The following is a 13,697-nucleotide window of genomic DNA, read 5'->3' as shown; positions in this document are numbered from 1 at the left end:
AAAACGAGTTTATTTCGGAGTAGCCAAAAGAACTGCAATTCCAGTAGCGTCTGCTACGTCAAACCATAGGCAAATCTGGCAAGCAAAGGAGGGGAGCTGCTTTTATAGAGAAAAAGGGGTGGGGGCGGGGCTGTTCTAAAGGAAAGTCCATTGGGGGAGAGGAACAGTTCAGGGTGGGAATGGCTTCTTATTGGCTGAGCTGTGGTGTTTCTCATTGGCTGAGTGTGGAAGCTTCTCATTGGCTGAGCTGTGGTGTTTCTCATTGGCTGAGTGTGGAAGCTTCTCATTGGTTGAGCTGTGGTGTTTCTCATTGGCTGAGTGTGGAAGCTTCTCATTGGCTGGGCTGTGACATTTCCCATTGGCTGAGCTGCAGTGTTTCTCATTGGCTGAGCTGAGGCATTTCTCATTGGCTGAGCTGAAACGTTTCTCATTGGCTGAGCTGTGGTGTTTCTCATTGGCTGGGCTGTTGCCAGGCATGGAGAGAAATCTTCCTTCATAGTAAAGTAGTTGTACTTCCTGTTGAGATGCAAGCACTTGCCTCTTCCTGTTTGGCATAATTGATAGCGTGGAATAGGGGTGAGAGCTCCCCCTATAGGCTTTCTTGACTTCAGTTTAGTTAAGGTTTCTTTTTCTTTTTTTGAGGAAGATTAGCCCTGAACTAACATCTGCTGCCAGTCCTCCTTTTTTTTTTTTTTGCTGAGGAAGACTGGCCCTGAGCTGACATCCGTGCCCATCTTCCTCTACTTTATATGTGGGACGCCTGCCACAGCGTGGCTAGTGAAGCAGTGCTAGGTCTGCACCCGGGATCAGAACCGGCGAACTCCCGGCCGCCAAAGCAGAGCGAGCAAACTTAACTGGAGTGCCACCCAGGCCGGGCCTAGGTTTCTTTTATGAATTTCCAGTTTTTAAGTCCCAGGCCGGTCCAGGGTACCTCGGGCGAGTCCCTGCCAAGTGAGGGGCGGTCTGCTTAGCTGTGCGTGGCCCTGGCTCCAAGGTCCTCAAAGTGGACGACGGTGCCAGGCCTGGGAGGGAGCAGTGAGCAAGCCCGGGGAGAGGGGCTCCCGTCGGAGCGGGGAGGACCGGCAAACCGTGGCCGCCGGGCCGGGCGCCGCGCGTCCTCAGCGCACGTGTGCTGGCGGCGGGGTCGCTCTGCGGAGGGACCGCGGAGCAGAGGCGGGACATGCCATCTCTGCAGGGAGCTTCCTCGACCCTGGACTAGGCGGGCCTCCTCCAAGCTGGCGGCTCTTGCGGCGGGCGTCACTGGAGCGCGTTCGCGGCCGAGCGTCTCTTCCCTCCCGGCCCCACGCTCCAGGCTCGCCCGGCTCACGGCGTCAGCCCCCGGGACGGCGCCTCGCCCACAGCGCCCCCATCCTGGGTCAGGCGGGGGACTCACCTCTGGGTTCTGGGGCGGGAAGGGGCCCCGGGCCCAGCCGGCCCTGCGCCGCCGCATCCCCCGCCCCGCTTCCACCCGGCCGCTGCGTTCCCCCGGCCGCGGTACCTCCGGGTTTCGAGCGAGCTCGGGATCCGGGACCCTGGACGCGGAGCCGCGGCGTCGCCCCGCCCGGCCACCAGGGGCCGCTGTCGCCCCGCAGCCGCTCCACCTCGTGGCGCTGCGCAGGCGCAGGAGCCCGGAACCTCGGCGCTCAGCTTCCGGGCCCGGCCGGGCCGTGTTCGCCGCCGTCCCGGTCCCCCGCGAGCCTGCTCCAGCTGCCAGGTCGGGGCGGGCGGCGCCGGCCGTGGGGGCGGCGGGCTGGGGTCGCGCGGGCGGCCGCGCTCATCCTGCCCTTTGGCCCCGCGCAGCCTGGCTCGGCACCATGTACGCCGTGTACAAGCAGGCGCACCCGCCCACCGGCCTCGAGTTCTCCATGTACTGCAACTTCTTCAACAACAGCGAGCGCAACCTCGTGGTGGCCGGGACCTCGCAGCTCTACGTGTACCGCCTCAACCGCGACGCCGAGGTAGGCGGCCGCGCGGGCCCCGAGGCGTGTCCAGCGCCTGTGCGCCGCCGCCGCGTCCGCCGCCTCTCTTCCCGCTCCCGGTGGGCACGGCCGCCTGCCCCGGCGCGTCTTACCTGTTCTTTTGCTTTTCCAGCAAATTATGTGAACACCTGCCGTGTGCTAGGTGGTAGGAATATAGTGGTGAATAAAACCTGCAGCAACTTGGGGCAGGAGATCGTCCGCAAAATCAATAGACGCCCGTAAACACGCTGGTAGATTGCACCAAGTGCCGCTGAGGAAATGGAGGAGGGAATGAGGGAGGCGGTGGATTTCCAGTTGGTTGATCAGGAGAGCCCCCCAGGCCGAGTAGGCGTTTGTCGGGAAGAACATTCCTGGCAAAAGGAACAAGGCTGGGGGGACAGACTGTTGGCAGGAGTTTTAGTAAAGTGTGATGAACCCATCAGTAGAGGAAATACAGGGGTGCTTTGGTTGTTGGAGAGGAGGCACTTGGTCCAGGAAGGGTTCTTGCAAGAGGCGGCTTCTTATCTGTTCTTGAAGGGCGAGTAAGATTTAGCCAGGCACAAGGATGGGGAGTGGAAGGTGTTCAAGGCAGAAGGAAGAACCTGTGCACAGGCCAGAAGTGATTGAGTGTGGGGAGGGCATGCAGAGTGGGACTGGGTGTAAAGTGGAAGTGGGGTAGGGGGGAGGATTGTTGTTCACAGAGCAGGGAGGAGTCACCAAAGGGTTTGGAGTAGGGGATGATGCAGCCGGCCCATGGGGTCAGAGGGGCAGCCAGAAGGAGGACCATGTTCCTGGGTACCCACTCCAGGACACGTGTGTTTGTTTTTTGCATTAAATGTGTGTACTACTGTACTACTACGTACATGATAAAACGAGCAAAATAAAAAGGATGGAATATCATATAAAGAGAACTTTATAACTGAATGTGTGTCATTAGAAAAAGCCTTAGTTTAAGCCTTTGTGGTACAGCAGTTTGGAGGTCAGTGTTTGGCTTTTGTCAAAATTTCAGTCGAAACTGGAAAGGTGATCTTGCAGAGAAATACTTACAGCTCCACACTGAATGAGAGCATCTTTGTTGTATTTCCTAAACCTGAGGCTGGTTTTTCAGTCCCATCTTCCTATAAAGTTTCCTCTTTCCTGATGCTAGGCAACTTTTAGAGACAAATTGGAAGTTTTTACATCGTTATGTTTTTTACAAATGGGAACACAGCCCACTGGAATTCCATCATTTGTCCTTTCAGCAGATATTTATTAAGCGCCTGTTTTACACAGGCGTCTGGGGAGATGTTGGCGAGCACTACAGTCAGAGAGACCTGCTCTCGTGGCAGTCTTGTTCTCCTGGGTGACAGACCACACACGGCCGGTACAGTCATGTGCTAGAGGTGAAAGTGTTGTGGAAACCAGCAGAGCAGGAGGGGGCAGTGGAGAACCAGGTGCAGTGTTAAATCTTGCCTCCTTGGGAAGCTGAGATTTGAGCAGGTGAGGAGGAACTGATGGAGAGAACCTGGTGAGTATTGGGCGAAGAGATTCCAGACAGAGCCAAGGTCCTAAGGCAGGAGGAGCTGGTATTCAAGGAGGAGCCAAGAGGTGGTGAGTGAGGAAGAGAGAGAGCAGAAGGTCAGAGAGGTAACAGGGTGGGGGTGGGGCATCAGCATAATGACCTTTTGGGCCATTGTAGGAATTGAGCTCTGACTGTGAGGCAAATGGGAGTTAATGTTTTGGCAGAGGGGTGACTTCATCTGACCTGTATTTTGCAAGGGTCACTCTGGCTGCTGTGTTAAAAACAGACTGTAAGCTGGGGGGTCGGGGAGGGGGTGGGGGAGGTGGGTTCGGTCAGGGATACCAGTCAGGAGCACGAGGCAGTGGAGGTGGTGGAAAGCAGTCAGGTTCAGGGCGGACAGGATGCGGGGGTGAGGAGAGGAGCTGAGGGCAACACCAAGGTTTTGCCAGAGTCCAAGTTTTGGTCTGAGCACCTGGAGGGGTGGAGTTGCTGTTATGTGACTGGAGAAGGCTGTGGATGGAATAGGGGTGAGGAGAGGGGATCAGGAGCTCATTTTTGGACGTTGTATTTGTTACTTGTTACTGTGTAACAAGTTGTCTTACAGTTTCTGAGAGTCAGGAAGCAGGAGTCTCTTCGCTGGGTGGCTCCTTTTCAGGATGTCTCAGGAGGTTGCAGTTAGATGTTGGCTGGGGCTGCCATTTTCTGATGGCTCCAATGGGGTTGGAGCGTCTGCCTCCCATTCACTCACTCGGCTGTTGAGAGGAGGCCTCAGTTCCTCACCATGTGGGTCTCTCCACAGGACAGCCGCCCCCAGGTTGAGGGCTGACAGGCAGACCCACCAGGACGGGAGCTGCAGTGTCTTTTTTTTTTTTAAAGATTTTATTTTTTTCCTTTTTCTCCCCAAAGCCCCCCAGTACATAGTTGTATATTCTTCGTTGTGGGTCCTTCTAGTTGTGGCATGTGGGACGCTGCCTCAGCGTGGCTTGATGAGCAGTGCCGTGTCCGCGCCCAGGATTCGAACCAACGAAACACTGGGCCGCCTGCAGCGGAGCGTGGGAACTCAACCACTCGGCCACGGGGCCAGCCCCTGCAGTGTCTTTTTTAAGCTCAACTGTGGGTGGCACACCGTGAGTTCTGCCATATTCTGCAGGTCATGTTGACCAACCCTGGCGCAGCGGGAGGAAGCTGCACAGGGTGTGAATTCTGAGAGGCAGGAGTTATTGGGGCCATCTTGGACACTGGCTACTACAGATATGTTGAGGTGCTGATTCCATGCCGAGGAGGAGCTGAGGGCAGGAGTTTGGAAGTGAGAAGAGGGGTCCAGGCTGGAGCTAGAGTTGGGGTCTTCAGCCTGTGGGTGGCGTTTAGATTCTGAAGCTGGTTGGCTCATCCAGAAGACAGCCACCTGGGCCCTGGGGCTCCCCAGCACTGAAGGTTGAGGAGAAGAGAAGAGGCCATCGAAGAGTTGGAGGAAGTGTGGCCAGGGAGGTGGGAGGAAAGCTGGAGTGGGTCCTGGCAGCCAAGGGAAGGCAGCATATCGGGGGAGGGACCACGCTGTGCGGCCTCAGGTGAGGCCTGAGACCTGGAGGGCCCTGGTGACACTTGAAAGGCAGTCTGTGGCAGGTGGGGATGTGGGCCTGTGGGGTTAAAGAGCCCAGTGGAGAAGGAGAGTTAGTAACATTGACAGCTCTGGAGGAGATTCATGCAAAGGGAGGCAAAGAAATGGCAGGAAAAGAGGTTTTTTTTTTTTTAATTTAATTTAATTTTTTTTTTAAGATTGGCACCTGGGCTAACAACTGTTGCCAATGTTTTTTTTTTTTTTTCTGCTTTATCTCCCCAAACCCCCTCTGTACACAGTTGTATATCTTAGTTGCAGGTCCTTCTAGTTGTGGGATGTGGGACGCCGCCTCAACGTGGCCTGACGAGCGGTGACATGTCCGCTCCCAGGATCCGAACCCTGGGCCGCCGGAGCAGAGCACGCGAACTTAACCACTCGGCCATGGGGCTGGCCCCAGAGGGTTTTTTAATGATGAGTGAGACAGCAGCACATTTATGCAGTGAAGAGAATGAGCAGAGCGTGCCAGCCATGGCACGGCCCTGGCCTACTGAGATCTAAGGAAGATTTTTATATCTTTAAAGAGTTGTAACAAATTCCAAAGCAGGATTCTCAACAGACCAGATGCCGTTGCAAAGCCTCAGTCAGATGTCTGCTCTTTGACCCCTTCCAGGAAAGTTGCCAACTCTTGCACCAGGGAGTAAAGTGTGTGGCAGAGGGAGGTGGAGATGATGGAGGGAGAGGTGGGGAGGGGTCCTCGAGTGGGTGAGAGTGTTTGGGATCAGTCTAGTAATTGCCGTAGAACAAACTGCCCTGGGGCTTCAAACAGCAGTCTCTTACCGTGGCCACGCACATCTGTGAGTCAGTCAGAGTTTGGCCAGGGCACAGCAGGGGCCGTGGGGACTCCTGGCCTCTGCTCTGTGAGGTCTGGGCCCCCACTGGGTGCTTTGAAGGGCTGGAGGCCAGCAGGAGCGTGTCTCTCCCTCCCTCCCCGTCTCTCCCCGCGTGGCTAGCTTGGCTTTTTTGGCAGCATGGTGTCCTCAGGTAGTTAGGCTCCTTACCTGGAGCTCAGACACTAAGGGGGAAGCTGCCAGTCATCACAAGGGCCAGATGCTGGGGGCACGGTGTCACTTCCACCACAGCCTGTCCTTCAGAGCAGCCCTCAGCCCAGATTCAGGAGGGAAGGGATGGCCCCGTCCCGAGGCTGTGTTGAATCTGCCCTAGGGAATCGAGTGCAGTGCAGGCGGCTGCTGCAGTGAACCGCTCACCCTGGAGACAGGAGGGAAGCAGAGAGTGTGGGAGCAGATGGTGGGGGTGGGCTGTGTGGCTGGTACCTCAGTCCTCTGGGCGAGGCAGGAGGCAAGGGCAGCTGAGCGAGAGGAGGGCGAGCTGCTCTGCAGAGAGCGGAGAAGCTGTGTGTGGGAGGTGGACGAGTGCGTGGCCTGGGGCAGCTGTAGTGTGACAGCTGGGCAGCAGGAAAGGCCCCTGTGACCTTTGGGAGGAAAAAACGTACAGCACTTTATTGAAATTAAGAAAAGAACTGAGTAAGTGGAAAATATATCATGGTTAGGAATGGGAAGTCTGAATAGTATAGCGATGTCAGCCCTCCCCAAATTAACCCGTCAATTCATTGTCCTTCCTTGCAAAGTTTCAATAAAGTTTCTCATTAGATTTAATAATCTGATTCTCAGATTTACATAGAAGAGCCAAAAGTCAAGAATATCCAAGATAATTTTAAAGATGAATAAGATGGGGCACTTGCCCTACAGGATCATCAAGAATAGTGTGTGTTTTAAAGCTGCGCTATTAGGTACACACAAGACAAATTTAGAATAATATTTCACTTTGAGCTGACCTTCTTATCATGAAGTGTCCTCTTTTCTCTCTGATGCTTTTTCTTTCAGATCCGCATTGTCCAGTAGTAATGTGCTACCTCAGCTTCCTTTTCTGTAAGTCCTTGCACGGAATGTCTTTTGAAAATCTGTCCTTCTGTTTACGGTGACTAGGTACAGATGGCTGGGTGTGGACCGCCCCTCAGTGTGTCTTCTCGGGGCGGGGGGTTTGTCCACGTGTGACGTCATTTCTCCTGCAGCGGGGTGACCACTGTCTTGGTCTGTGACTTTCTGTCTGTTGTTCCTTCATTCTCCTTTTTCCTTCTTCTCTGTGTTTTGGATCAGTCTGGTATTTTCATTTCATTTTATCTTCTCTATTGGTTTTTCGTTGCATCTTGTATTATCTTCTAATTAGTTTCTTTAGAGATTACCACAGGCTTCCCTGTTTTATCACAGTCTGGCTCAAATGAGTCCTTTTGCCCCAAATGACACAAAATCCTTGTGACGCTTCAGCCCTTTTACCCTGTACTCTTTGTTCTGCTGTGCAGGTTTTACTTCTGCATATGTTGTATGCCTGGAAAACATTATTGTTGTTGTTTTTAGTATTTCAGTTTTACACAATTTCAGACTCACAGCAAAGTTGCAAGAAGAGCACAGAGATTTCCTCTGTACCTTTACCCAGGGCCCCAAATGTGAACATTTTCTGTTCCTCTGTCTCTTTCCTGAACCTGGATAGTAAGTTAGACAGGAGGTCCCTTGGCTCCTAGAGGTCATCGTGGTGGGTGCATCGCGACAGCATGACAGTCTCTTGCAGAACCACAAAACAATGATATGAGTCAAGATGGTGACACTGATATAAGTCTAGGCCAGTCAGATCTGGCCACTTTGTCCTAATGATGTTCTTTGTAGCAAAAGAAGTGCCTTGATGTCCCATTGTGCAGTCACTGGGGTGCTGGCTTGGATGGCTTGTTTAGGGTGGGTTGGCCAGGTTTCCCACTGTAATGTTATGATTTTTCCTTTGGTAGCTAATAAGGATCTTTTTTTTTTTTTTTTTGAGGAAGATTAGCCCTGAGCTAACATCTGCCAATCCTCCTCTTTTTGCTGAGGAAGACTGGCCCTGAGCTAACATCTGTGCCCATCTTCCTCTACTTTATATGTGGGACGCCTGCCACAGCATGGCTTGCCAAGCGGTCCCATGTCCGCACCCAGGATCCGAACCAGCGAACCCCAGGCTGTTGAAGTGGAATGTGCGCACTTAACTGCTGCGCCACTGGCTGGCCCCGCTAATAAGGATCTTACGCGGACTTGTTTGGAGGCTGTGTAAATGCTGTCTTACTCCTCAAACTTTCGTCTTCTAGTTCCAGCATCCATTGTTTTGTCAGAATCAGTTATGCTGATGATGGTGGCTCTTGCACTTTTTCTAATCCCACCATTCCTTCTACGTCTGTGGTGGGCTTTTCACCAGAAGGAAGAGCTTTCCTCCCTCTATTTACTTATTCTTTTATTTATGTCATCACAGACTCATGGATTCTTACTTTATTCAGGAGGTTATAATCCTTTTTAGTCATTGGACTTTCAGCCTGAAGATCTTCCTTTATTAATTCTTATAGAGTGTTTCTCCTGGTGGTGAATTTGCTGCGCTTTTCTTTGTGTAAGAGCATCTTTCTTTCAACTTCCTTTTCAAAGGATATTTTCACTGGGTTTAGAATTCTAGTTGACTTTTTTCTTTCAGCTCTTTATTTATTTATTTATTTTGTTTTTTATTTTTTGGCACCTGAGCTAACATCTGTTGTCAATCATCTTCTTCTTTTTTTTCTTCTTCTCCCTAAGCCCCCCTGGTACATAGTTGTATATTCTAGTCGTAGGTCCTTCTGGTTGTGCATGTGGGATGCCGCCTCAGCATGGCCTGATGAGCGCTGCCATGTCTGCGCCCAGGATCTGAACCAACAAAACTCCGGGCCGCTTAAGCGGAGCGCGCAAACTTAACCACTCAGCCACGGGGCTGGCCCCCTCTTTCAGCTCTTTAAAGATGTTATTCAACGGTCTCTGGCTTGTACAGTATCCGTTCAAAACCAGCTTTTAGGAAGGTGACGTCTCTTTTTTCCTGTGGCCACTTTTAAGATGTTTTGTTTTTGTTTTTCTGTCTTTTGACTGTGATGTGCTTGGTTGTAGTCTTCTTTGTATTTATCCTGCTTTGGGATTTGATGACCTTCTTGAATCTGTGGATTGATGCTTTTCATCAGTTTTGGAAAATTTTTGGTCAACATTTCCTCATTTATTGATTCTGTCCTTCCCTCCCTCCTTCCTTCCAGGATGCCAATAGTATGTTAGTCCATCTGACTGTGTCCACGCATCTCTTAAAATCCTTTTGCATTTTCACTCTTGTCTTGCAGGTGTACTGAGGTGCAGTTGGTCTCTGTGTGTTGACCTTGTACCTGGCAAGGGGAGACCGTGTGTCCTGGGCTGGTCCGATCCGTTTTCCTCCAAGTGCAGTGTTGCGTAGATAACCTTTATTCACTTAAGGAAGTTGCATTCATGGGTTGCTAAGAATTTTTATCATGAATGGGTCTAGGATTTTATCAAATGCTTTTTTATATCCGTTGAAACGACACACGTTTCTTCTTAATTTTGATAGTATGTGAATCGTAGCGACGGGCATTCTTGTGGTAAACTAGTTTCACATTCCTGGAATAGCTCAGTTTGGTTGTGATGTAGTGTGCTTTTCGCATGTCACTGGGCTCATTTGCAGGTATTTTGAGGAGTTTGGTGTAACTTCCTGTCTCACCTGCCTGTGCACTGTTGGTGCTGGAGGTGCCGTCAGCCTGGGGTCAGGCTGTTTTTGTTTTGTTTTTGTTTTCTTTGGTGTTCTTGAAGTTTACCATTATTTCTGAAACTTTTGATAGAATTCTCTGGCAAAATCCTTGGCCTAGGGTTTTCTTTGTGGTTGTGAAATAGGTATTGGGTGTATAAAATGCCCTTTCTGTTCTTATTGAGTTAATTATATGGCTTATCTCAAGCAGCTTTTTTCAGGATGCTTTCCCCATAGTACAAGTGTATTATTAAAAAGGACCTTTTTTTACTCATTATTAAAACTTTGCCTTGAACAGATGACATATAAATGTGTTTGTCAGTTTGTTTTAAATAACTACTTAGTAGCAAAGAACAAACAGCCTGTTATCATCGTGAAAGGGTAATGAGACTTGGAGCCTTTGTTTTTCTATGAAAGAAAAATGAGCAACTGAATGTAGCCAGTGATCACACCCACCCTCTGCATGGTGCAGAAGGTGGCCACGCTTACTCCGGTTTCATTACCGAAGATGAGAGAGGCTCTGCAGTTTGTGTAACTCGGTCCAGACATCCTCCTGCCCTGGGGAAGGTACTCGGCAGGACATGGGATAGGGCGAGGGCCACCGCCCCGGCCTTGGGGTCATTCTGTGCCCGCATGCCCAGTCCAGGCTCAGCGGGGCCCCCTCGTTGTCAGCCAAGCTGAGGGTTCCTTCTTCAGAGCAGTCACTTGTAATTGGCAGCTAGCGGCAGCCCTTGGCTCAGGCTGGAAGCCCAGCTTGTAAAGTGCCACCTGCGCAGTGGCCGGGCCCAGGCGTGAGTCTGTGGAGGCACAGCCAGGCTGGCGTTCTCCCAGCGTTGGGGCAGGCTGCTGGGGAAGCTGTGAGGGGAGCTTCCTGAGGAGGAGCCCTGTGGCCCCTTGGGGGCCCAGGGTGTGAGTGCGAGTTTGTGCACGTTTGGCTGGGGTGTGCACGGCTATCTCCAGAAGTGCCTGGTTGCATGCTCCCCACTGCAGTGAGGGTTCAGACAGGGTTCCTGGTGGCAGTGCTGGCCCTGGGCCGTCTTTTCCCGTCGTCCCTCCGTGAAGTGGGGCTGCTGGTGGCAGTGCTGTCCCTGGGCCGTCTTTTCCCGTCGTCCCTCCGGGAAGTGGGGCTGCTGGTGGCAGTGCTGGCCCTGGGCCGTCTTTTCCCGTCGTCCCTCCGTGAAGTGGGGCTGCTGGTGGCAGTGCTGTCCCTGGGCCGTCTTTTCCCGTCGTCCCTCCGGGAAGTGGGGCTGCTGGTGGCAGTGCTGGCCCTGGGCCGTCTTTTCCCGTCATCCCTCCGGGAAGTGGGGCTGCTGGTGGCAGCAGTGTGGCCCTTTACTGCCCTCCCTCTTCCTCCCTCCAGGCGCCAACCAAGAATGACAGGAATGCAGGTGAGCTCAGGGGTGGCTGCCCCACACCTGGGGGTGTGGGTGGCTGGGGTGCGGGGCCCAGACCCGTACCCACTGGCCTCTCCCCCAGAGGGGAAGGCCCACCGGGAGCACCGAGAAAAGTTGGAGCTCGTGGCTTCCTTCTCCTTCTTTGGCAACGTCATGTCCATGGCCAGCGTGCAGCTGGCGGGCGCCAAGCGGGATGCCCTGCTCTTGAGCTTCAAGGATGCCAAGGTGGGTGGTGCGCTTGGAGGGGGGAGCAGGTGGGGGAGGCCTGCTGGGGGGTCAGGGGCACGGTGGTGGGTTGTAGGGGGTGGTGCTGGGCAGGGCTGTGGTGAGCAGGCTGTTCTGACACTCCGCCATCCCAGCTGTCCGTGGTGGAGTATGACCCAGGCACCCATGACCTGAAGACCCTGTCTCTGCACTACTTTGAGGAGCCTGAGCTGCGGGTAGGGCCACCCCTCCCCACCACTGTCCCCCGCCCTCTAGCCCCAGCCGGTCGCATCCCTGGGGTCTCCTGCCCTGTGGCTGGCCTGATGCCCCTCTGCCCCCAGGACGGGTTTGTGCAGAATGTGCACACGCCACGGGTGCGGGTGGACCCCGATGGGCGCTGTGCGGCCATGCTCATCTACGGCACGCGGCTGGTGGTCCTGCCCTTCCGGAGGGAGAGCCTGGCTGAGGAGCACGAGGGGCTCATGGGTGAGGGGTGAGTGCTGGGGCAGGGGAGGGGCTGCCTGAGCCCAACTTCCCTCCTCCCTGCACCCCTCTGGCCACTGAAGCCCCTTGCCCACCAGGCAGAGGTCCAGCTTCCTGCCCAGCTACATCATCGACGTGCGGGCCCTGGACGAGAAGCTTCTCAACATTGTTGACCTGCAGTTCCTGCACGGCTACTACGAGCCCACCCTGCTCATCCTGTTCGAGCCCAACCAGACCTGGCCTGGGTGAGGGGCCTCTGCTGTGGGCTGCAGCTGCCTCAACCTGGGGCGGGGCCTGCTCAGGGAAGGGAGATGCTGAGGCGGGTCCTAGTGGGGTCAGGACCCTGCCACCCAGCCCTTGGAGCACTGTGATTGGCCCCCTGACTGACCCACCTGCTGTGGCCCCAGGCGGGTGGCTGTGCGGCAGGACACGTGTTCCATCGTGGCCATTTCACTGAACATCACGCAGAAGGTCCACCCTGTCATCTGGTCCCTCACCAGCCTGCCCTTCGACTGCACCCAGGCCCTTGCTGTGCCCAAGCCCATAGGTGAGGGCTGCGTGTGTGTGGGGGGGTGGTAGTATGGAGGGCACTGTGCCTCACCTACCTGTGTGTCCACCTTCAGGTGGGGTGGTGGTCTTTGCTGTCAACTCACTGCTGTACCTGAACCAGAGTGTCCCTCCATACGGCGTGGCTCTCAACAGCCTCACCACCGGCACCACTGCCTTCCCCCTGCGTGAGTGTGGGTGGGGGCAGGGCTGAGGGGTGGGTCTGGGGGGCAGGGATGGGGCACTTAGTGAGTCCCTCTGACTGTCCTGCCCAGGCACCCAGGAGGGCGTGCGGATCACTCTCGACTGTGCCCAGGCGGCCTTCATCTCCTATGACAAGATGGTCATCTCCCTCAAGGGTGGCGAGATGTGAGTTCTCCCCACCTTCAGTAAGCCTTGCCCCCTCAGCACCCCTATGCCCAGCTCGGTGTCCCCCCAGTGAGCCCTGCCCCCTCAGCATCCCTCCCTGGTGAGCCCTGCCCCCAGCTCAGTGTCCCCCCTCCCGGCAGCTACGTGCTGACCCTCATCACCGATGGCATGCGTAGCGTCCGCGCCTTCCACTTCGACAAGGCTGCCGCCAGTGTCCTCACCACCAGTGTGAGTTGGGACTAGGTGGGGGGCCCTGGGTTTGGGCCTGGCCCCACCCTCACTGCCGACCCACCCTCAGATGGTTACCATGGAGCCCGGGTACCTGTTCCTTGGCTCTCGCCTGGGCAACTCCCTCCTCCTCAAGTACACGGAGAAGCTGCAGGAGCCCCCAGCCAGTGCTGTCCGCGAGGCCGCTGAGAAGGTAGGTGCCTGGGGCCTGTCAGGACACTACCCCTTGAGCAGGGGTGCCTCAGAGGGCTGCTCACTGCTCCCTCCTGCCTCACAGGAAGAGCCTCCCTCAAAGAAGAAGCGAGTGGACTCCACAGTGGGCTGGTCAGGTGAGGGCTGGGGCTGGATGGGGAGGGCCGAGGGCTGGGTGACCAGGGTGGGCTCAGACAGGCTCTCCACGTGCTGCAGGGGGCAAGTCGGTGCCACAGGACGAGGTGGATGAGATCGAGGTGTACGGCAGCGAGGCCCAGTCTGGCACACAGCTGGCCACTTACTCCTTTGAGGTGAGGCTGGGCACAGAGGGGGCACCCCCACCCTGGCCAGCCCGCCTTACCACTGCTGTGCCTGCAGGTGTGTGACAGCATCCTCAACATCGGACCCTGTGCTAACGCGGCCATGGGCGAGCCCGCCTTCCTCTCTGAAGAGGTGCCTGCGGTGAGGGGAAGAGGAGGGGGATGGTGTTCACACAGTGGCGGAGTCCCGTCCTCACCCCAAGCCCCTGTGCAGTTTCAGAACAGCCCCGAGCCAGACTTGGAGATCGTGGTGTGCTCCGGTTACGGGAAGAATGGGGCCCTGTCAGTGCTGCAGGTGTGTGGGGT

General features: G+C 55.0%; 1 protein-coding gene across 2 annotated transcripts in view; it reads left to right on the top strand.

Annotated features, from left to right (window-relative positions):
• Positions 1–1,029: 1,029 nt before the first annotated feature.
• Positions 1,030–13,697, top strand: part of CPSF1 (cleavage and polyadenylation specific factor 1) — an 18,198-nt gene continuing 5,530 nt past the window's right edge. The window contains exons 1-17 of one of the 2 annotated variants that reach the window (XM_070631295.1): positions 1,607–1,714; positions 1,801–1,958; positions 6,919–6,963; positions 11,016–11,043; positions 11,132–11,274; positions 11,409–11,489; positions 11,595–11,746; positions 11,835–11,981; positions 12,144–12,283; positions 12,360–12,470; positions 12,558–12,651; positions 12,792–12,879; positions 12,950–13,072; positions 13,157–13,208; positions 13,288–13,382; positions 13,450–13,524; positions 13,606–13,686. In XM_070631295.1, coding sequence (XP_070487396.1) covers positions 11,203–11,274; positions 11,409–11,489; positions 11,595–11,746; positions 11,835–11,981; positions 12,144–12,283; positions 12,360–12,470; positions 12,558–12,651; positions 12,792–12,879; positions 12,950–13,072; positions 13,157–13,208; positions 13,288–13,382; positions 13,450–13,524; positions 13,606–13,686 — 1,311 coding nt within the window. In that variant the 5' untranslated portion in view covers positions 1,607–1,714; positions 1,801–1,958; positions 6,919–6,963; positions 11,016–11,043; positions 11,132–11,202. Of the gene's footprint in view, positions 1,715–1,800; positions 1,959–6,918; positions 6,964–11,015; positions 11,044–11,131; positions 11,275–11,408; positions 11,490–11,594; positions 11,747–11,834; positions 11,982–12,143; positions 12,284–12,359; positions 12,471–12,557; positions 12,652–12,791; positions 12,880–12,949; positions 13,073–13,156; positions 13,209–13,287; positions 13,383–13,449; positions 13,525–13,605; positions 13,687–13,697 lie in introns of both variants that reach the window. The other variant, XM_070631293.1, reaches the window with a different exon arrangement.

This window comes from Equus przewalskii, chromosome 8 (assembly GCF_037783145.1).
Source record: "Equus przewalskii isolate Varuska chromosome 8, EquPr2, whole genome shotgun sequence".
Lineage (NCBI taxonomy): Eukaryota > Metazoa > Chordata > Mammalia > Perissodactyla > Equidae > Equus > Equus przewalskii.
Note: the sequence above shows the minus strand (reverse complement) of the source record. Positions and strands in the feature narration are given on the sequence as shown.